Below are 24,599 nucleotides of genomic sequence, written 5' to 3' on the forward strand. Positions count from 1 at the left end.
GTCTCAAAAAAAAAAAAAAAAAAAAAATACTTATTGATAAGTAATATTAGTAAATAGCATTTGTAAGTTTATTCTTTTAATTCTGTGATTCATTTGAGAGGCTGAAAACGTTGGCAGTTACTCTAGCTCCCAAATATAGCTATTTCATGGGTTTTGTTATTGTTGTTATTGTTTGTCTTTTGAGACAGGGTCTCGCTTTGCCTCTCAGACTGGAATGCAGTGGTATGATCATGGCTCATTGCAGCATCAACCTCCCAGGCTCAAGCAATCCTCTCACCTCAGCCTCCTAAGTGGCTGGGACCACATGCATGTGCCACCAACCATGCCCAGCAAATTTTTTTTTTTTTTTTTAGAGACAAAGTCTCATTATATTGCCCAGGTTGGTCTCTAATTCTGGGCGCAAACAGTCCTCCCACCTCGGCGTCCCACAGTGCTTGGATTATAGGCATGAGCCATTATGCCCAGCCTATTTCGTGATTTTTATCCCCTCCAACCAGTGACCCTGGAATGGATTGAAATAGACATTTCAAAAAATCCATGACCTACTGTTAAGATACACTATTGGTACTTTCCTACTCTCTTTTTTCTATTTATTAAATAAATACCTATAAGAAGCAACTATGTTTGTGCCAAGCATATGTCAAGTACTAATTTACAATACCAAATAAAACTTGGTCCTGGCCTTCAGGTTGCTTATTGTCTAGTGGGGCTTATGGGTAGGAAAATAATGCATATACAGTAACATTTATATTAAAAATCTCTATCCTAACTACCATTTCGAAATTCAGACCAGTGTATTTAGTATTTTTTGTAAATATTTATCCATAATATTACTGGTCTCCACTATTTGTGGTTTTTTGTTTTAATTTTAGCAAAACTAATGTTTCTCAGTACGTTTGGACAAAAAAGCAAGTGAACAGCAGCCTTTGGATGGGACATCAATATGACTTAATAGATTGAATGACAGAGGTGTCCTAAGTGATACTGCTTTTCTGTTACCAAATACAATGTTTTCATAATGAGTATCCCATGATCCTTGTTTTTAATTCCTTTTTTGGCCTCCAGTTAAGGGTAGAACTATAGTTTCAAAAGTTGACCTTAATTTTTTTCTTTATGCAATTTATATTCAGAAGTGTTTGGTTGATCTTGTGCTTCAACCTAAATCCTAAATGTTAGTATTTTAAATGTTATAGCAGCTACTAATAAATGTGGTCTGTAATGTTTATCGCCTTTGCAGATTAATATGTACATTCTCATAATACTCTTACATGTTACTTTTAAAATGAAAAATCTTACAGGGAAATGGCTTGCCCCCTTAATCTCTTACAGTATATAAGAAGCTGTATAATGCTTGGGAGGATGCCCAATTTGATGTTGATGGCTAAAGAAAGCCTTTATTCTCAACTGCCAATGGACTGTTTTACAATGCCATCTTATTCCAGACGCATTTCCACAGCTACACCATATATGAATGGAGAAACATCTACAAAATCCCTTTGGGTTATAAATAGTGCACTCAGAATAAAAATTCTTTGTGCAACCTACGTGAATGTAAATATTCGAGACATTGATAAGGTAAAGTCAAATGCTAATGCTTATTATTTTATAGAATTTATTTTATATAACCTTTTTCTTGAACTATGCAGTAATCTGTTGACCTGTAGTATGTTTTCAGATGGTTAGGAGAACACCCAAATCTCCGAATGTAAAAATATATCATGAATTTTACTTGAGCTTCCATCTACCTTAGCTATTATACAGCTCACAGTCCTTTGTTAATAATTCTAATATTCACAATTCTATCTCTTAAAATCAAAAGTTTTACAGAATTCATTTGGCAGAAAGACCTGAGCCAACCTTAAGTGAGGGTTTTAATAGTCTTTATTAACCCCACTTAGTATAAATATTCATGTATCTTATTAAAGAAATATTAATGTCTTTATGAGGTACTGCTTCATCAGCTAAGGAAAGTAGTATTTAGTAAGTACGTTTACTAATTTAGCTTTCTAAAATATGGAAGCTCTGAATTACATACCTGCCTTAAAGGGATTGTGGACCTATATTTATGTTTTAGTAGTCTGACGTCTCCATTGTTATTAGTGGATGAAGGCAGCAACTAATTTTGGTGAAGACTCTACATCAGTATTAACTTATTATATATGTGAAGAAAAGGAGAGCCAAGCTATATCTGAACAAAAATTCCGTGGTTTTATATTTGATTCTATCTAGTGTGTGCATATGTGTATGTTGAGTGTATACATTAGTAAATACATACTTTTTTCTTTTAGATCTATGTTCGAACAGGTATCTACCATGGAGGAGAACCCTTATGTGACAATGTGAACACTCAAAGAGTACCTTGTTCCAATCCCAGGTGAGGAAGTATATAGACTTATATTTCCAAAGGTTATATTAGTGTTTAGCAGTATGATCAATAAAAGTAGTATTTTTTTTAGACCAGCCTGGGCAACAAAGCAAGACCCCATCTCTACAAAACGTTTTTCTTAAAAATTAGCTAGGCACTGGCCAAGCACGGTGGCTCACGCCTGTAATCCCAGCACTTTGGGATGCTGAGGCAGGTGAATCATAAGGTCAGGAGTTTGAGACCAGCCTGGCCAAGATGGTGAAACCCCAACTCTACTAAAAATTTTAAAAATTAGCCAGAGGGTGGTGGGTGCCTGTAATCCCATCTACTCGGGTGACTGAGGCAGGAGAATCTCTTGAACCTGGGAGGCTGGGGTTGCAGTGAGCTGAGATCACACCACTGCACTCCAGCCTGGGCAACAGAGCGAGACTCCATCTCAAAAAATAAAAAAATTAGGCACAATGGCACGTGCCTGTAGTCCCAGCCATTAGGGAATTAGGGAGGCTGAGACAGGAGAATTGCTTGAGCCTGGGAGTTCCAGGCTGCAGTCAGCTCTGATCGTGCCACTGCATTCCAGCCTTAGTGAGATCTGATCTCAAAAAAAAAAAGTATATTTTTTATACTTCATCATTAGCTTTATACAAGCTATATTTTAATAAATTAACCAGAAATGTATATATAGACCAGCAAGACTTTCTGTCAAATGAGTATCAGTCACAGGATTATTTTATTGATTCTGTCTAAAGTTTTATCAGAATAGTTTCTGATTGTCTCTTTTCGTTGTATCAAAGAGAGAGCAGAGTATGGTTACAATTTTATGCTAATGATTCCCCACATTAGATTAAAAACCTAGCATTTTATTCTTTTCCTGTCTCCATCATCATTCACATGAAGGAGAAGTAAGAGTTGGCAAACAACTCCATAACCAAACTACCCTGAGGCAGTTTCCTTCAAATCACTCCCAAGAATAGATATTTATGACATTCAAATAAAGGGTCTTTGGGAGCAAATTAATTTATTAGGGGGAGAGGGAGTTATGGGGAAGATTTTAAATTATTACTGCCTGGATGTGATGAAGAAATAAAAAGTAGTATAATCCAATAGCTCACTATCCTGCATTTCTTTGCTTCTCTCTATAGAATCATTTTGGAATAAGAGTACCCCTGAATATAATAGCAGTAATATTTCAAGAGAACTCAAATTGTTACTGGACTTTATAATAAAATAACAATAGAGCTAACTAGTGACTCCTCCTGAAGTAAATCTCATAATGAAGTTAGACTGAGTTCTAAGACATTCAAGAAAAAGTTCTGGTCTTGTTGCTAAAGATTGCCACCCTTCTAGAGCCTGTGTAAAGTTCAAAGAGATGGTAGCCTTGTCTGCCACAGGGAAGGAAGATAGTTCCTCAGCCTGCATAAACCATTGTAGGTCAAAAAGCATATCATTCAGGTCAGAAATGAGATTGTGACAACAAACAACTTCAGGATTTTTTTTTTTTTTTTTTTTTTTTTGAGTCGAAGCCTCACTCTGTGGCCCAGGCTGGAGTACAGTCAAGTTTCAGCAGTTCTCTTACCTCAGTCTCCCGAGCAGCTGGGACTACAGGCACGTGCCACTGCGCCCCGCTAATTTTTTTGTATTTTCGGTGGAGAGTGGTTTCACCATGTTGGCCGGGCTGGTCTTGAACTTCTGACCTCAGGTGATCCACCCACCTCGGCCTCCCAAAGTGCTAGGATTACAGGCATAAGCCACCATGCCCGGCCAGGATCTTTTTAAATTCTTGCCAAAACAAGAGTTTATATCCCACTCATACCGTATGCCTCACACTGATTAGTGGGGTGGTTGTAGGAGGAAAAGAAAAACAACATTTTAGAAAATAATAGCCAGAATTTTTTCGTATTTGGTAAAAACTATAAACCTATCAATCCAAGGAGTTCAACAAGCCCCAAGCAAAGACCCCAGAATAATACTGGATAGAATTATCCTAGCTAGCTGTTTCACGTGCCAAAAGTTAAACTAGCTTATAAAAGTAAAAGATAGGCTGGGCGTGGTGGCTCATGCCTATAGTCCCAACACTTTGGGAGGCCAAGGCAGATGGATCATTTGAGCCCAGGAGTTTGAGACCACCCTGGGCTACATGGCAAAACACAGTCTACCAAAAATACAAAAAATTAGCCTGGGATCGTGGTGTGTGTAACTATAGTCCCAGCTACCCAGGAGGGTGAGGTGGGAGGATCACCTGAGCCCAGGGAGGTTGAGACTGCAGTGAGCCATGATCGTACTACTGCAGTCCAGTCTGGGGGGCAGAGTGATACCCTGACTCAAAAAAAAAAAGTAAAAGATAAATTTGTTTAATAATATATGATTAAAATGTTGAAATTTTAGTAAAATAGCTATTTAGAAGGGTCTGTATCTGTCTTTAAGCATTCTGTAGTCTAAAAGGTGAAGTATTTATGGTAGTAGTGTGAAAATGTAAGTAAACTTCTTAAACTTTTCTGTGCTGACAAAAACAAAAAATCAGATAAGTGAATATGAAGTTATTAAAAAGATAGAAAAGTAGATTTTAAAAATTCTTACTATTTGTTTCAAATCTGCTTCCTTTATGCTAGATAAATTAGATGCTTTATGATTTCTTCATGTTATGAGTATCTCCCAAAATCAGAATCAATTTGGACTATATACACACACACAACCATTTTCTAGAAACAAAGAACTTAATTGAGCGTGTGTATATGTGTGTGTGTTTGTGTGTTGTGGGATGGATGAACTTTAGAAGAAAAGAGAAACATGCTTTATTTTGTTAGCATAGGGCTGAACAAGTAGATTGGTAGAACATAGCTCTCTTAGAAAGAGTATAGAACACTTATTATTAATTTATGAGCACTTCTAAAGATTTCGGAGTAATAAAAAGTCTGGTACATTTAAGTAGATGTGTCTTTAATTTTTCTTTCTTTTTTTTAAGACAGAGTCTTGCTCTGTCACCCAGGCTGGAGTGCATGGCACAAACTCAGCTCACTGCAACCTCTCCCTCAGCCTCCTGAGTAGCTGGGATTACAGGCACCCACCGCCATGCCCAGCTAATGTTTGCATTTTTAGTACCCATGGGGCTTCACCATATCGGCCAGGCTGGTTTTGAACTCCTGACCTCAGGTGATCCGCCCGCCTTGGCCTCCCAAAGTGCTGGGATTACCGGTGTGAACCACCGCACCCGGCCTAATTTTTTTTAAATCATTGTGGACTTAAGTCCCATAACATTTTTCTCTATGTGTTTCTACAATTCTATTTATTACTGGGCATGGTAGTATGCATCTGAAATCCCAGATACTCAGGAGGCTAAGGGTGGCTGAGGCAAGGATCGCTTGAGCCCAGGAGTTTGAAGCTGTAATGCACTGTGTCATGCCTGTGAATAGCCACTGCACTTTAGCCTGGGCACATAATACCCTATCTCTAAAAAATAATAATAATAATAACATTTGTTGTTTCTTTTACCTTTAGAATTCTTGCTAAATTTCCCCATTTTAAATGTGTCTTCTTTCTATAAATAGACCATATTTTAAATAATCTTTGTCCATACTTCAGCAAAAATACTAGAATAAATGGAACTTATTTTACTGATGAAGTTTATTACTTAGTTTGGCTAATTAAAAATAGAATTTTTATACTGTTTTATTGTTGATTAAGAATTACTTTATTTATAATCAAGATTAGACCAGAATGATAAAGAAGACATTTGAAAAGTTTTTAAAGTTACTGTCTAACATATGAGCTTCTATCATGGGCCAGTTGCTATTCTAATTCCTTTGCTTGTGTTATCTCATTTAATTTTTTGAGATAGTTATCAGCCTTATGAAGGTAGGTACTATTATTAGTCCCATTTCATAGAGGAGGCAAAAGACAAAGCAAGGGTCACACAGTTAGTGAAAAAGGGGAAATAAGATTCTACTCCAGTCTGATTTCTGAGCCCATACTCTATCCGTTATTGTAATGTTATTTTAAAATACAAAACTATTTATTGTATGTGGTTCTTTACAAATATGTTCACCAAAGACAGACATAATTTCACATGTAGCACCCAGTAAATTGAGGAAATTTGTCATTAAAATTTGAATAATTTTTTTATCTTGTTCACTTTTTGTAGCAGTGTTTTATTCTTCCCTTATGAATGTGAAGTTTTATTACCTTTTATAAAATAATTATTCTTCAATTCAAATACTTTATGTATCCATCACTTTATTTACCTACTGATTTATTTAGATTAGTGGATTCCTTTGGATAAAACTATATTATGTATGAAAGTAACTAAATATAATCATAATAGGAAATCTCATTTTACCTTGTTTAGTTTTCCTTTTCTATTCAACTTTTATGAGCAAAATTACATATATATAAATAATATATATTCATAATATGTATTTATATTATGTATATATTATAAATATAAATAAGTTTTTTAGTGACGTGTGTAGCACACATGCATAAAAGTATACAAACCATAGTTGTATAGTTCAGTCACAAAGTAAATAAATACCCATGTCTTCTGCTTCTAACAAATGCACACATTTCTGTGGTTTTATTCCTAGAATTGGAGCTGGGGGTCACAGGGAATACATATGCTCACTTTTATTTGATTATGCTTTCCAAATTGGTTGTAACAAATTATACCCCCATACTCTTTAGTGTATGAGATTTCCTATTACTGCATGACTTTACCACCCCTTGGCATCATCAGTCTTTATAGTTTAGCCATTCTTATGTATAGTGATATCTCCATAAGATTTTAATTTTCATTTTCTGTATGACTAATAATGACTCCCTTTTCGTGTTTAACTATTTGAATATGATCTTATAAAGTGCCTTTCCAAACAGTCTCTTGCCTGTTTGTCGTTTGGTTGATCTTTTTCTTGGTGATTTGTAGGAGTCATTTATATACTTTGGATGAAGACTTTTTTTGATACATTATTTTTTCTTTAAAATTTTACATAGGTGGAATGAATGGCTGAATTATGATATATACATTCCTGACCTTCCTCGTGCTGCTCGACTTTGCCTTTCCATTTGCTCTGTTAAAGGCCGAAAGGGTGCTAAAGAGGTAAAGTATTTCAAAAGGAACAATTATGTTTACCTTTATCTTTATTTATTTATTTATTTATTTTAGGTAAAGATAGATGTTTATTTGACAAATAAAACATGTATAAATAAAGTAAATCTTTTTTTTTCTTTTTTTTATTATACTTTATTTTCTAGGGTACATGTGTACAACGTGCAGGTTTGTTACATATGTATACATGTGCCATGTTGGTGTGCTGCACCCATTAACTTGTCATTTACATTAGGTATATCTCCTAATGCTATCCCTCCCCGCTCCCCTCAACCACGACAGGTCCAAGTGTGTGATGTTCCCCTTCCCATGAATTATGTTTACCTTTAAAAACTCCTGATTATACCACTGATTGAATTTTTTGACAAAATGGATGTTATTTTTTATTTAAGAAAATATTAATAAATCAAACCTATTTTTAAATTTTTAACAAATATAGAAGAATACCTTGGGAGAGCTTCAGGAATTTATTTATGATGAATATGTTTTGAGTTCTTATTGATACCATTTTTAAAAATGCGAAGTGACTATATAACAGGCATTGTATGCAAATATCTCATGCTTGCTTTGGTTCATATTTTCTGTTTATAATTAAAATACATGTAATTTCAAATGGGGAAAAAGGAAAGAATGGGCTTAAGCTTTGAAAAATCAACTTTTTTTTTTAGATATTATATTCCCATTATTATAGAGATGATTGTTGAATTTTCCTTTCTGGCGAAGAAAAGTGTTTTGAAATGTGTTTTATAATTTAGACTAGCGAGTATTTTTCTTTGTTTTTTAAGGAACACTGTCCATTGGCATGGGGAAATATAAACTTGTTTGATTACACAGACACTCTAGTATCTGGAAAAATGGCTTTGAATCTTTGGCCAGTACCTCATGGATTAGAAGATTTGCTGAACCCTATTGGTGTTACTGGATCAAATCCAAATAAAGTAAGGTTTTTATTGTCATAAATTAGATGACAGTCTAATTTATATTGACTATAGTGGCAGTCAAGCCTTCTCTCTTATGTATATATAATAGCTTTTCTTCCATCTCTTAGGAAACTCCATGCTTAGAGTTGGAGTTTGACTGGTTCAGCAGTGTGGTAAAGTTCCCAGATATGTCAGTGATTGAAGAGCATGCCAATTGGTCTGTGTCCCGAGAAGCAGGATTTAGCTATTCCCACGCAGGACTGGTAAGGCAAATCACTGAGTTTATTAAGTGTCAGTCATAATCTGTGGATTTAGGTACATACTTTCTTTATGGAAAAGGATCCATGTATTTTACTGGCATAGATACTGTGAGCTCTAGGACCAATATTGCAATATAATTAAGTTCTCTGTATGCTAATATTTTACTGCAACTCTGCTTTTTTAAAGCCTTCATTCATTTAACGAATATTTATTGAGTGCCAACTCTGTGTAAAGCACTGGGAAAGGCACTAGGTAATAAAGTCATGAACTAAACAGACTTTCACTGAGTATGCACTCTAATGGTGAAAATAGATATTAAGCAGATAAAAGCAGAAATATAAGATTACGGTTGACCCTTGAACAACGTGGATTTGAACTACACTGATCTACTTATATGTGGATTTTTTTCAATAAATACATTGGAAAATTTTTCGGAGATTTGTGACAATTTGAAAATACTTGGAGACAAACTACATAGCCTAGAAGTATTAAAAAAAAGACTGAAGTTAGGTATGTCATGAATCCATAAAATATATGTAGATACAAGTCTATTTTATCATTTACCACCATAAAATATACACAAATCTATTATAAAAAGTTAAAATTTATCAAAACATACACACACAAACACAGACCATACATGGTACTACTCATAGTCAAGAGAAATGCAGAATACATAAAGATGCAATATTAAATTGTATCTGCATAAAATTAACTGTAGTACATACTGTACTACTGTAATAATTTCATAGCCACCTCCTGTTGCTATTGTAGTAAGCTCAAGCATTGCAGATATACACTTAAAATGCTATGTAGGCTGGGCGCAGTGGCTCACGCCTATAATCCCACCACTTTGGGAGACCGAGGCGGGTGAATCACCTGAGGTCAGGAGTTTGAGATCAGCCTGGCCAACATGGTGAAATCCCGTCTCTACTAAAAATACAAAAAGCCAGGTGTGGTGGCATGTGTCTGTAATCCCAGCTACTTGGGAGGCTAAGTTAGGAGAATCGCTTGAACCCGGGAGGCAGAGGTTGCATTGAGCCGAGATCATGCCATTGCATTCCAGCCTGGGCGACAGAGCAAGACTCTTTCTGAAAAAACAAAACAAACAAACAAATGCTGTGTAATGCTGATCATCTCTACATGAGCACTTCATCACTTCAGTAAATTGTTTATTGCAGTAAAAAGTGATCTCTCTCAGTTCTTGCATATTTTTTGTCATGGTTAGTGCAATACCGTCAACACTGAATAACACTATGAAGCCTGTGAGGAGAGCCTCTAGTGATGCTGGAGGTGCTCTCAAGAAGCAGAGAAAAGTCATGAGATTACAGGCAAAAAGTTGAATTGCTTGATGTGTACCATATATTGAGGTCTGCAGTTGTAGTTGCCCTTATTTCAGACAGACAACTCATCTTGTAAACAGACAACATACACTTTTCTTTGTTTGTTTTTGTTTTTTTGAGATGGAGTTTTGCTCTTATTGCTCAGACTAGAGTGCAGTGGAGCGATCTTGGCTCACTGCAACCTCCGCCTCCAGGGTTCAAGCAATTCTCCTGCCTCAGCCTCCTGAGTAGCTGGGATTATAGGCATGCGCCACCATGCCCAGCTAATTTTTGTATTTTTAGTAGGGATGGGGTGTCTCCATGCTGGTCAGGCTGGTCTTGAACTCCTAACCTCAGGTGATCCACCCACCTCAGCCTCCCAAAGTGCTGGGATTACAGGTGTGAGCCACCGCGCCCAGCCAAACTTTTTTTTTTTAATAAGAGGTTGGGTAAGTGGCTCATGCCTGTAATCCTAGCATTTTTTGGAGGCCGAGGCAGGTGGATCACGAGGTCAGGAGTTCGAGACCAGCCTGGCCAGTATGGTGAAACCCCATCTCTACTAAAAATACAAAAATTAGCTGGGCGTTGTGGCATATGCCTGTTAGCTACTTGGGAGGCTGAGGCAGGAGAATCGCTTGAACCTGGGAGGCAAATGTTGCAGTGAACCGAGATTGCGCCACTGCATTCCAGCCTGGGCAACAGAGTGAGACTCCATCTCAAAAAACAAAAAACAAGAGAGAGAGGTGGGGTCTCACTATGTTGCCTGGGCTGGTCTCGAACTCCTGAGCTCAAGTGATCCTCTCTCCGCTACCTCCCAAAGTGCTAGGATTACAGGTGTGGGCCATCATGCCCGGCCAAAAGACAGCATCAATGTACAGTATCAGTAAACACAGTATAGTACTATAAATGAATTTTCTCTTCCTTATGATTTTCTTAATGACGTTTTCTTTTCACTGTCTTTCTATTCCAAGAATATAGTGTATAGTACATATGTACCAAGTAAGTGTTAATCAACTGTTTATGTTTCTGTTAAGACTTCCAGTCTACAGTAGGCATTTGTAGTTAAGTTTTTGGGGAGTCAAAATTTATACATGGATTTTCAATTGTACAGGAGATCAGTGCCCCTATCCCCTATATTGTCCAAGGGTCAGCTGTATAAATCATGTTAAGTGCCAGGAAGGAAAAACAATAGTGAGCTAAGAATAACTAACTGAGGATTTGTGGGGAAAAGCAAATATATATATATATATTTCAGGAAAGACCTCTCTGAGATAGTCACCTTGAAGTTGAGACTGAAGTACAGCTATACCTCTGAGGTATTGTGAGTTTGATTCTAGACCACTGTACTAAAGCAAAAATCACAAAAGAGTCACAAATGTTTTGGTTTCCCAGTGCATATAAAAGTTCTGTTCACATTATACTGTCATCTGTAAAGTGTGTGATAGCTTTATGTCTAACACAACAATGTACATACTTTAAAAATACTGCTAAAAAATGCTGATGATCATCCAAGCCTTCAGCAAGTTGTAATCTTTTTGCTGGTGGAGGGTCTTGCCTCAGTGTTGATGACTGCTGACTCATCAAGCTGGTGGTTGCTGAAGTAACGTTAGACTGGCTACAGCAATTTCTTTAAGACGACAATGAAGTTTGCCACATTGATTGACCCTTCCTTTCATGAAAGATTTCTCTGCAGCATGTGATGCTATTTGATAGCATTTTACCCACAATAGAACTTCTTTCAGATTTTGGAGTCAGTCCTCTCAAAACCCGCCATTGCAGTTAACCAGCTGTGTTAGCTCCTAACAAGAGAGTCAGCCCGAAGCTTTGAAACCAGGCATTAACTTCTGTTCTCTAGCTGTGAAAGTCCTAAATGGCATCTTCTTCCATTATAAGACTCTTTTGTTTACATTGAAAATCTGTTGCTTAGTGTAGCCACCTTCATCAGTTATCTTGGCTAGATCTTCTGGAGAACTTGCAGCAGCTTCTCCATCAGCACTTGCTGCTTCACAGCTTCTTTTTTAAACCTCTTAAACCAACCTCTGCTAGCTTCAAACTTCTCCTCTGCAGCGTCTTTGTCTCTCTCAATATTCATAGAATTGAAAAGAGTTAACGGCCTTGCTCTGGATTAGGCTTTGACTTAAGGAAAAGTTGTGGCTGGTTTGATCTTCTATCTAGACCACTAAAACTTTCTCCATTTCAGCATTAAGGCTGTTTTGTTTTCTTATACTTCATTCACTGAAGTAGCACTTTTAGTTTCCTTCAGGAACTTTTCCTTTGCATTCACAACTTGGCTATTTGGCACCAGAGGCCTAGCCTTTGGCCTGTATGGCTTTTGACATGCATTTCTCACAAAGCTTTATCATTTCTAGCTTTTGATGTGAATGAAGCAAGAGACACGGCACTCTTCCTTTCACTTGAACATTTAGAGGCCATTGTAGGGTTATTAATTGGCCAAATTTCAATATTGTTGTGTCTCAGGGAATAGAGAGTCCTGAGAGGAGGGGGAAAGATGAGCAAGGGTTGGTTGGTGAAGAAGTCGGAACATATAACACTTATCGAATAAGTTCACCATCTTAATTGGCTCATAGTGCCCCCCAGTTGCATCAATGATCTTTGATCACAGATCATCATAATGTATAATAATAATGAAAAGTTTAAAATATTATAAGAATTACCAAAATGTGACACAGAGATAAAAAATGAATACATGCATTTGGAAAAACAGTGCCAGGAGACTTGCTTTATGTAGGGATACCACCACAAACCTTCAGTTTGTTGGAAATGCAGTATCTGTGAGGTATAGTAAAGCAAAGCACAATAATACAGGGTACGCCTGCATAAATACATTGTTAGTTAAGCTTGGAAGCAGAGAAAACAGCAGGTCTTCACCACGTTATCCCAGGTTCCCCAGGAAAGAGTGTATATAAGGTGGAATTTAAATATTGATCTGGTTGTCTAATCTTGGCCATAGCTTTGGAACCACAGTATAACTAGGTTCAGGAACCATTAACTCTCCCTGATTTCTCAAGGGCAAAAGTGTCAATGCCAAGAGAAGATGTTTGTGTTCATTGGTGTTTCCAAATGTATTACTTTTTCTTTGGCCTTGTTGGCTATAGATAAACCAGCCAATTAATTTTGGGCCAAGAAGTCCATAACACATGTATCCCATTAACAGTAACAGCAGCACCAAGACCTGGTATATTGCACTTAGGAATCCTGATTTATTGATTCATAGCTGTGTTCTCAGTAAGGCGTTTACCACTACTTTTTGGAAAATGAATTATCTTTTCTGCATATATAATTTAAAATATATGACTTTATTTTTTGAACAATTCTAACTCTTTGTAAGGATTGATATTTGATGACTATTCTTTCTTAAAAGAACTTTTATTTCAAAGAAAAGAAATCTGCTTATTTTATAGTAGAATAAAACTTCTATTTTTCAGTTACAATTTGTATCTATTGGAAACTTGTGAATCTAAGATATGACATGGGATCTTAGTTTTTCTGTATCTTAAATATTTTACTATTTCATCATTCTAGAAATTAGTTTATCCATATTCATTATTTCCAACTATGCTAAAAAAAAGACTAAAATAATATGAAAATATAAAAGAAGGATAGAATAGCCTAGAAGGATGATAAAATAGTGAAGTAAATCATCACGTTACATCATCCTTCAGTTTTCTTATTGCATTGCCCAGTGTCTTGCATCATCTTTCCAGAAGCATAGAAGAAATCTGCAGACACTGTCTTTGTAATTTTTTTGTTTAGTTGGTTGGTTTCTTTTAGGCTTTCATTGGACACTTGAGAATCAGAATTTTTCACTTTTCACCCAGAATGATGACAGATGAAAACTGATCGAGGAAGATATTTCACAAGCATTAGAGAAATCGTAATATGAATGCAGATAGATAGTAGCAGCCTAGAGCAGTTTCCCAACCTCAGCACTATTGACATTTTGCACCAAATAATTCTTTGTTGTAGGAGCCGTTCTGTATGTGCAATCCAGGATGTAGCATCCCTGTCCTCTACCCTACTGCAGGCCAGTAGTGCCATCCTGCTAAGTTATGGCCATCAAAAATGTCTCCAGACATTAGCCAAGGTTCCTGGGAGGTCAGGAGGACATAAAATCACCCTAGTTGATAACCACTACTCTAAACGCTAATCATGCTGAAGTTTATTATATAAATGAAATGTCAGATGACAGTACCTAAACTGTCTCTTAGTTATCTTAAGTCTTCTCAAACTCAAGATAATGATGAGTAAAGAATATATTTCTAACAACAAAAAGGAAATTTGGTAGTATTTCTAAAGACAGAAAGGAAATTTGTATTCACATTCAGTTAGTCATTCCACCAGAATGACTTCATCACACAGTATTTTGTGACAAGAACCTGAACAGCCTCATGTTTTACAATATTCTTTTCATCTTTTCCTATATGCACCAAAAATTTTTTTTAATTTTCTTGAACCTCTAAATCTACTTTAACAATTTACCTGATACACTGTTTAAATGGACAAATGCTGAAAGTAGCTGTGTATACAAATGTGACTAGAAGGAAAAAGATGATGTAGAAATAAAATAACTCCTTGAGCGACTCATTCTGATTGGTATTTATAGAGTAGTAATGTTTTGCAGTTACAGAGGAAAAAAGATGGCCCTTCCTTCAACAGTTATGAGCCGTCAGAGTTTTCAAAAATATTGCATTTTGACAATGTAGTTTCTAGTTTGACAATGATATATTTATCTTCAAAACCAGAAAAATGTAGATAAGAATTTGGTTTTATAATATTTAAATTCTTATTAAAATGTCTAATAAAATTGTTTTCCCCATCACTTTATTCTTTAAGTTATTTTACATTTAAAATGTAAACAAATAAAAATAAGTAAATAAACAGTAGCAACTTCTTTTCCTGGTAAATCGAGGATTGAGTATGTATTCTCTCTTTCCTGGACTATTGCAATAACCTCCTAACTGGTCTCCCTCCTTTCACAGAGAAGCCATAATAATCTTTATGAAGTACAAATCAAATCAAGGTATTCATTCTTTAAATAGCTATCAATAAAAATAAAATCCCAACTTTATACACTGGCCTGCAAATTTTATGTGGTCTGAATTCAGCTTACATTTCTTCTCTCCCTTGTCTGTTGCCCATCAGGCTCACTGGCTTTCTTCCTTCACACCAAACTAGTTATTTCTGGGGTGGGAGGAAGGCTTTCAGTGTTTTCTCCATCTGCAATAGTCTTTCCCTAAGTAGTGTGGATAAAGGTTCCTTCTTGTTACTTGAATCACAAATACTGTGTTCTCAATCATTCTCTGTTACATCATCCAGAGTACCTTATATCAATTTTCCAATATTTTTATTTATTTGATTTCCCACTATAACTGAGGCTCTGTTAGTGCAGAGTCTTTTACTATTTTGTAATCCCAACAGCAAGAACAAAACAAGGTACATAGTACATATTTAATAAATACTTGAACAAATATGTGCCAGTAATATTTCTTCATCCTGCTGAATAAGTTAACAGCATATAAACACATACAAACCAGGTGGCATGGGTGTCTGCTTTCATTTTTAGCCACTTAGAAATATATGTAACCCATCCTAAGGGGTTTATATTTGTTTTGCATAATACATTAATATGTACTCATTGTTCATTACACAGTTAATATATCTATATTTGCAGGGAGTATACATTGCTTGGAATTATACAAAAAAATTTTTAATTTTCTAATATTCAGGATACAGTGTTTTAATGGGGGTGTTTTTCATTCTTTTTTTCTTACTGATTTCTACTTTTTAAATTTGAAAGCCTTGCAGTGATCATAAGGATTTGTTTAGGCAAAGGACATGAAAGAGTTTACATTTTTATTATTTTAGTGTTTCTTACTCTCTTATATCAAAAACATTCACAGATAAGTTAACAAGATCCTCGTCAGGAGGAAAAGTAAATTGTTCACTACCATCCTCTAGTATCCTAATCTGGTCTTGTTGTTGGCTAACTTCAGCAGTTACTATTCTGTGATTGGTGTAATATTAACCAAATAAATTACTGGATTTGTTCCACAAATATTATATCTTAGATTGGCTCTTTCCTGTCTCTGAAAATAAAGTCTTGCAATGAGAATAAATTATTTTACAAGAGTTAATTAGCGATGTAAAGTTTATTGAAAATTTATTTGCTTTTTTTGTAAATCATCCATGAATCCAGAGGGGGAAAATATGACCAAAAAAAACTACATAAGATATAATTTTATTTTACAGAGTAACAGGCTAGCTAGAGACAATGAGTTAAGGGAAAATGACAAAGAACAGCTCAAAGCAATTTCTACACGAGATCCTCTCTCTGAAATCACTGAGCAGGAGAAAGATTTTCTGTGGAGCCACAGGTAAGTGCTAAAATGGAGATTCTCTGTTTCTTTTTCTTTATTGCAGAAAAAATAACTGACTTTGCTGATCTCGGTATATTTTTACCATACCTATTAGAATAAATGAAGTAGAATTTACATGATTTTTAAACTATAAACATTGCCTTTTTAAAAACAATGGCTGTAAATTGATACTTGTAGAAAATCATACTACATTGGTAGTTGGCACATTAAATGCTTTTTCTTACTCTGAATTCCTGATACGACTTTCTTTAGGATTGTTTAAAATAGTAGTTTTAGGTCAATTTAGATATGATTTAGTTGGTCTAGATATTATTATTTTTAGGGTTTCCCTTTCATTTTTCTTTTTTCTTACGTTTCTTCAAATAGTATAATGCCTTATTTTCATTTATGAAGAAACTACCCTGCTGTTGGTGATACTGGTATACTTAAATAAACCAGTTGCAGTGCATTTCTGCAGAAAGTCCATTAAGACATAAATTTTGTCCAGTAATCATAGTAGAAGTGGTGACTCTATAATTCATTCATATTGCATAAGTAGATGAAAAATATGAACTATATGAAGAGTGGTATAACATATATTCATAATTTTTCTTAACTATTAACTAAATTTAAGTACTTTATAATCCATTTGCATTTTCCTTTTGTGTTCTTTGCCATTATAACTGTGCCTAAGTATGTATGTAAATATATTTCCAACTGTAGTGTTAAGCACTGATGTCCTTTGAATTTTAAAAAGGCTAGTAATGTAAGAAGTTTGGGACTTCTTACAGATTGCATATTGAGAAGTTAGACATGTAAACCTTTTGAATAGCATGCAAGAGTGTTTATTTTTATTTTGTTTCTCCCACACAGACACTATTGTGTAACTATCCCCGAAATTCTACCCAAATTGCTTCTGTCTGTTAAATGGAATTCTAGAGATGAAGTAGCCCAGGTAAATGTATGTTTGAGAATACTAGATAACTGTTGTACAAATTGGTATGTCACTTAAATTGTTTTCTCTCAGAAAGTCTGCATAAATAAAAGAAATGAAATAGACTAATAATAGTAATATAGTGTAGAAAAAATACCCTTAACATTATTTCCACAGATAAAACTAATTAGAACTGTAAATTCTAAGGAGGTTATTTATCTAAACTAATTTTAAAATCAGAAGTTAAGGCAGTGTTTTAGATGGCTCATTCACAACTGTCTTTCCCCTTTAAATATGATTTATTGTCTTTCTCATATACAGATGTATTGCTTGGTAAAAGACTGGCCTCCAATCAAACCTGAACAGGCTATGGAACTTCTGGACTGTAATTACCCAGATCCTATGGTTCGAGGTTTTGCTGTTCGGTGCTTGGAAAAATATTTAACAGATGACAAACTTTCTCAGTATTTAATTCAGCTAGTACAGGTAAAATAATGTAAAATAGTAAATAATGTTTAATTAAAATAGTAATTTATTCTAGATCCATACAACTTCCTTTTTAAAAACCTGCACTAACTAGTTTTATGCTTTAGAAAAAAAAAATTTATGACCAGTAATAGCCACTTTCTTTCTGAAAAAATTTTCTTTAGCTCAGCCATGCAGAAACTGACCCTGATTTGTTTTTTGTTTTTGAATCACCTAGGTCCTAAAATATGAACAATATTTGGATAACTTGCTTGTGAGATTTTTACTGAAGAAAGCATTGACTAATCAAAGGATTGGGCACTTTTTCTTTTGGCATTTAAAGTAAGTCTAATTATTTTCCCATTAAATTCTTAAGGTACATATTACTTGCTTTCTTAATAGACTTACAAATATGTATTACTTGTATACCCTTGTTTATGTTTGGCTGGAAGAGTTTTCCATACTAAAAGTATTTTGTACCAGTGATGAGCTTCTCAACTTTTGCTCTTTGAAATTTAAAAAGTAATAAATTCAAAACTAAATTTTAGTCATGAATGAGAGCTGAAATATTTTTAAAGATTTTTGTTCTACTTAAGTAAAATTTTCTAGGTCCAGATGAGTATTGCTGTAGGTTTCACTGTGCGTGGGGATTAAAATATCCCAAAAAAAAGAAAAAAATGTTTTACCTTGAAATTCAGAAAAATAATGTCAAACTCCTATGGTTCTTATTGAAAAACAAGCTAATTAAGAATAAAAAATATTTTGTAGAATGTGATATATCTAGTACTCAAAAGTTACAGATCATAAACCATATAATTTGGCATAAATTTAGAAAGATTTATATCTAATATGATTTTTTAAGTGTTAAAATTTAAAAATGGAACCCAGAAGTTAAGTTGAAAACAAGAAGCATAGGCGTGTGTCAGAAGAATCAAATAGCATTCATTGAGCGCTTTGTTCCCTCCCTCTTCATTTGATTATTTTTGTACTCAATTTCCTTTTTTCATGTTTTTATATCTTGTACTGAGATTAGTAAATGAAAACTAGTTGAAATAAATCTAAAAACTAGATGTTTATTTAATCACATATTCAGGAACTACCTGAAACTCATATTGGTTTTGCTTCTAAATTACAGGTTTTGAATAATTTTGTTATTAGTGTGATTGCAACATTTATTGGATTTCGAAAATGAGTGTTTAAATTGTTCAGCAAAGATTATTTGTATACTCAGTTAAGACTATTATATATATATTTTTAATTTTGCATGATTCTTTTAGATCTGAGATGCACAATAAAACAGTTAGCCAGAGGTTTGGCCTGCTTTTGGAGTCCTATTGTCGTGCATGTGGGATGTATTTGAAGCACCTGAATAGGCAAGTCGAGGCAATGGAAAAGCTCATTAACTTAACTGACATTCTCAAACAGGAGAAAAAGGATGAAACACAAAAGGTGTGTACTCTAGTTTGTGTTTGAGACTCTTTTCATTGCAATGGGGCAGAGTTGTTTAGAAGCTCAGTGTATATACAGATCATGGTCCTTGGAATCAAGCAGATTAGGATTTGGAACCAAGTTCCACTGCCTTTCAGCTGTGTAGTGTTAGACACATTATGTAGGCTCTCAAGACTCATTTTCTTTGTCTGTAAAATGGGAATAGTACCTGCTTCGTAAGGCCATTGTGAGAATTAAATTACATGAGTTATGCAAAGAACCTGTCACAATCCTTGGAACATAGAAAGTGCCCAATAAATGTTAGATCCCTTTACTTTCCCTTCCTTTCTCTTATTCAGGTCCCTAAGTATTTACAGTGATTATTTCCTTATTCTGTCATTTATTGTCTCTCAGTAATGACCCTGAAAATGAGTGGAAAGAAGTTAGTTTTTACATTTCCAAGTTTAAAATGGATTTCGAGTCACTCAGTAAATATATCACACACTCTAGTCATCTGCAGTCTAGCTTAGTATAACTAAGAGTAGGAAATATAACGTAAACTTTTTTTTTTTTTTTTGAGACAGAGTCTGACTCTTTTGCCCAGGCTGGAATGCAGTGGTGCAATTTCGGCTCACTGCAGCCTTGACCTCCTGGGTTCAGGCCATCCTACCACCTCAGCCTCCCGAGTAGCTGGGACTATAGGAGCATGCCACCACTCCCAGCTAAATTTTTTATTTTTAGTAGAGACAGCGTTTCGCCTTGTTGCCCAGGCTGGTCTCCAACTCCTGGACTCAAGCAGTCTGCCCACCTCGGCCTCCCAAAGTGCTGGAATTACAGGCATGAGCCACTGTGTCTAGCCCAATGTAAACTTTTTTATGACCTTTTCCTACACCCTAATCTTTATTCAATCCAATCCACCACATCCTAAATTCACCACCTCTTACACTTAAAAGGAAGCTCATTCCTCACCTCTAGTGAAATGAAAACAAAAAAAAATCGTTTATTAGTGAGTCACCAAAGGACAGAGAATGTAAGTTAGCAGTACTGAATGAATTTTTCCAACATCTTCATTACTAGTACTTGAAGGAAAAAAAAAATTTAAAAGAAAGTTACTGTATTAATGTAAATGTCATACAGTGTATGAGTTGATTTTATTCAAGTGTGATATATAAATTCAAATATAGGATGTTAGAAAATAATTATACTCTTTCTGATACTGGAATTTGTGGGCAAGAAGGGACTAGATTGCCTTGGAAGAACAAAATTTATTGTATTTATATATTGTAACTGAGCTAAGAAAAAAGAAACTAAATTTTAGATACATTTGTAAATACAGATGTTCCTCGACTTATAATAGGGTTATATCCTGATAAACACATCATAAGTTGAAAATATCTTAAAGGCAAAAATGGGCATTTTGTAGATGTGTTGGGATGCGAAAACGCAAAACACAGTATCCAAAATATGCTGGCCACACAGTACACTGTAGAGTATTGGTCAATTACCCTCATGACTGCATGGCTGACCGGAGCTGCGGCTGGCTGCTGCTACCCAGCATCTCAAGAAAATACTGTGTTGCATATCACTAGTGTAGGAAGAGATAAAAGTTCAAAATTTGAGGTATAATTTCTACTGAATGCATGTTGCTTTCACACCATCACAAAGTTGAAAAATCGTTAAGTTGGAGACCATCTGTATAGGCATTTCCTCTAAGCTGGAGTTTTTATGTCACAAATTGGCTATGATACAGTGGATTAATTAGGAACATGAAATTCATTACTCAGATCATTATTGGCTTAAATGAGATTTTGATAGGGAGCCAAGATTGCAGTCATAGAAACAAGAGCAGTTACTTTGAGTGGCTTTGTGTTTTGTCCTAACAATGAGTGATAAAATACATGAAGCACTGTGCTATTAGAGTTGTCAGTGATAGAAATGCCTTTACATGAACAAGAGCTATCTAGTCAGTGATGACTAGATTTTCTAACCATTTATATATAACAAGAAGAAAAATAAACCTTATTATTTAAATTCCAGCATGAAAATTAATTTATTATTAATTCCTGGCTCCTAACCACTTTTTCTCCCTACTCACATTTTATATTTTCAAAAGGTGAAGGTTTCCTAAAATAAAATCCCAGCTATTGCGTGATAATTCAGCAGTCTGGGCTCTGATTTGAATTGATTAAAAAGAGATATTGTTTTGTAGCCACATACTAAAACCTGATTATAATATGAGACTCCATGTAACAAATGTTTTTGTAAGTCCTTTTCCCAACAATTTCTTTTAGCCTCACTAGACCACTTTTACCTAACAATGAGAGTATGAATGCTGTGTTTTCTTAAAAGCCTAAAAGTAAGGTTATTAAGCTAATACAACATGGTCTCCTTAGTTTTTCCTCTAGAACACAGATCAGCAAATTTTCTTAAAGGGCCAGATAGTAACTGTTTTAGACTTCGCAGGCCCATGTGGTCTCTGTCTTAACTATTCAACTCTTGCTATTCTCGTAAAAGTAGCCAATATGTAATGAATGGGTATAGCTGTATTCTAATACAACTTGACTTACAAAAACTGGCAGCTGACCTGCCGGCCATAATTGACTAGCCCTGCTCTACAGCCAAAAGCATTGCCACTATCACCAAGTAGATTTCATCTTCTTACAGGAAGGGGTACACAGTGCTGCCAGTCTTGCTTCTGTCTCTGAGTGTTGCTGCTCTGTTGTTGTAGAAACCCTCTTAATTAGAAGGCAGCCAGTCTAGGATGTAGATTCAGAGACTGTACAGTACTGAGGTTCTCATATATAAAAGAGATTAGCAGTTAGTTTTACCTTTTATTAAGTCAGTTTCTTACTGTTACTATCCTTTTTTTAAATCAGGTACAGATGAAATTTTTAGTTGAGCAAATGAGGCGACCAGATTTCATGGATGCTCTACAGGGCTTTCTATCTCCTCTAAACCCTGCTCATCAACTAGGAAATCTCAGGTACTTTCTTGGGGGTTTCATTGATATATTTAAATAAATACCTTTTCTGGATAAAATCTTGAGAAAAGTCAAAATGTCTATTATAATTAGAATGTTCAATAATCTATGCTTCTTGCTGTCATTCTCCTACCCTCAAAATAAGAGTAGTAAATTATCTTAAGTTCAGTACTGCCTTTATTCAGAATGAGTTTTTACTACTTAAATAATAGAATTTAAAACCTTCTATGGCCAGAATTTCTGTTATCATAGGATAAGAAATGGAAGTGTAATATCTGTAAAACTGATGGTATATCTCTATATATTTGTTGGAAATTCATATGCAATTATATAACTTCTAAAACTTAGTATTTTTTTATACTCCTTAGAAATGGATTCCTAAATAAAAATTGAGGAGAAAGTTTTAAATCTTTGTAACACTTCAAAAAGCTGTATGGTATTTATATTTTAAAATAAATTTGAGGGTAAAGGAATAATAAAGCAAAGGTGCCTAATAAAGTTTTTAAATATTTTAAAGGCTTGAAGAGTGTCGAATTATGTCCTCTGCAAAAAGGCCACTGTGGTTGAATTGGGAGAACCCAGACATCATGTCAGAGTTACTGTTTCAGAACAATGAGATCATCTTTAAAAATGGGGATGGTAAGGAAGAGTATTAATGAGCTTATGATGCATGAATTTAGCTATCTTTTTATACCCAGGATATTTATGAGCCATGAAAACTATTGAAAGCCATTTAAGGAATACATACATGTGATAAAATACATAATATTAATCAGATATCTTGACCTTTGAAATATGCATATATAATCAATGAAAAGAAGAGAAGTACTAGGCTTAGATCAGAAGTCCTGAAATCAGTTTTTTGTTTTTTCTTTTTCCTATTCCCTGCCTTAACCCCCCTCTCGTGGACCTGTGTAGAGAAGTATTTTTTGTTGTTGTTTTGGTTTTTTTTTTTTTTTAATCAGTTTCTAATTATCATTTGCTTAGCTGTGTGAGTATCCATTCATTCCATAAATATTCTATGTGCTAGGCCCTGGGGTTTTAGCAGTGAAGAAAACAGAATCCCTGCCCTCTTGGAGCTTACAGCCTAACAGAGAAAAGAGGGACATTAAATAAATAATTATAAAAATGAAATTACAAGCATGGTACAAAGGAAAAGTGTAATCTGCTTAGGAACCATATAAAAGAAGGTACTTATTTGGAGGAAAAGGCTATCGGGGGAGTGAAGGAGGATCCATGGATGGGTTTTCAATAGGAAATGACATTTCAGCAGTGAATTCTGTTGATCCCAATATTTTAATGTAAACATATGTTCAAATTTAAGGATTCAGAAAAATAATTACTATAAATGCTTTAATTAAAAATTTTTATGAGATACATGCTCACTTATCCTACATTGTTATTCAAATATGTTTATGCAAAGACTTTAAAAGTGGATTTAAGAATCAGAATATTAAGAGCCATTTGTAGTGGTGCATGCTTGTGATCCCAGCTACTCTGGAGGATTACTTGAGCCCAGGAGTTTGAGACCAGCCTGGTCAATGTAGCAAGACCCCATCTCAAAAAATTATAAATTAATAAAGCTATGTAAAGGCTTTGAGTGGACATACACACTCATTTATACATTTTTTTAAAAGAATCAGAATATTGCTTTCCTGTAGTTTCTTTTGAAGATAAATATAGCTGTATTTGTTTTTCATTTGAAAACCATGTGATGGCGTGATCCCCAAATTTGCATCTGTGGCATTAAATGGTGATACATATTATTTGAATTTCAGATTTACGGCAAGATATGCTAACACTTCAAATTATTCGTATTATGGAAAATATCTGGCAAAATCAAGGTCTTGATCTTCGGTAGGTAACCAGTAAGGCAACCTGTATGTTGAAAGTTATCCTGAAAAAGTGAACTATTAATAATTACAGAAGCATATAGAGTCATATATCTAAAAAGAAATGTATGCAGTAGTAATTATCAATAGTTGATTACACTATAGTACTTTGACATATCCTCCTGTTACTTGACTTAGCATAGCTAAATTATATTCAGCTAAGTAAAAAGAGCTAAGAAGCTGATAAACACTCTGCAACTGCCTCTGGAGTGTGACCATTAGGAACAAGACAAAGGAGACACACAAGACCCCTGTTTTCATTCAGAAGTTAAGAGTTTAAAAGAAAGTTTCATAATAGAAATTTTCTAATTCTAAAGTTGTATAAATCCTCAAATACTGGAATCAGTTTTTCAGCAAAATTATGCAACCAGCTAATCTTAGAGTTTTTACCAGTCTGTTGGTTTCTACCCAGCTTTCCACAGTATCAGTATTATCACCAAGTTTTCTGTTGTGCTTCATCTTCTCCTAGTCATTGTTGCTTCTAAAATGTTCTTCCTTATCTTACTTGTCTTTTTGCAAATCCATAGTCATTCAGGCAAAGCCCGCTCTCTCCAAAGTAA

At 34.9% G+C, this 24,599-nt stretch overlaps 1 protein-coding gene across 1 annotated transcript in view; it reads left to right on the top strand.

The window, feature by feature from the left end:
- The window catches only part of PIK3CA (phosphatidylinositol-4,5-bisphosphate 3-kinase, catalytic subunit alpha), an 87,958-nt gene that overhangs the window by 52,486 nt on the left and 10,873 nt on the right, over positions 1 to 24,599 (top strand). The window contains exons 5-17 of the mRNA XM_011980373.1: positions 1,330 to 1,575; positions 2,289 to 2,374; positions 7,346 to 7,451; positions 8,246 to 8,398; positions 8,509 to 8,643; positions 16,234 to 16,358; positions 17,214 to 17,295; positions 17,596 to 17,760; positions 17,978 to 18,081; positions 19,017 to 19,188; positions 22,044 to 22,150; positions 22,665 to 22,786; positions 23,926 to 24,004. Of these exons, the coding sequence (XP_011835763.1) occupies positions 1,330 to 1,575; positions 2,289 to 2,374; positions 7,346 to 7,451; positions 8,246 to 8,398; positions 8,509 to 8,643; positions 16,234 to 16,358; positions 17,214 to 17,295; positions 17,596 to 17,760; positions 17,978 to 18,081; positions 19,017 to 19,188; positions 22,044 to 22,150; positions 22,665 to 22,786; positions 23,926 to 24,004 (1,682 nt within the window). The remainder of the gene's footprint in view (positions 1 to 1,329; positions 1,576 to 2,288; positions 2,375 to 7,345; positions 7,452 to 8,245; positions 8,399 to 8,508; positions 8,644 to 16,233; positions 16,359 to 17,213; positions 17,296 to 17,595; positions 17,761 to 17,977; positions 18,082 to 19,016; positions 19,189 to 22,043; positions 22,151 to 22,664; positions 22,787 to 23,925; positions 24,005 to 24,599) is intronic.

The sequence above is a fragment of the Mandrillus leucophaeus genome, unplaced genomic scaffold, assembly GCF_000951045.1.
Source record: "Mandrillus leucophaeus isolate KB7577 unplaced genomic scaffold, Mleu.le_1.0 Scaffold211, whole genome shotgun sequence".
Lineage (NCBI taxonomy): Eukaryota > Metazoa > Chordata > Mammalia > Primates > Cercopithecidae > Mandrillus > Mandrillus leucophaeus.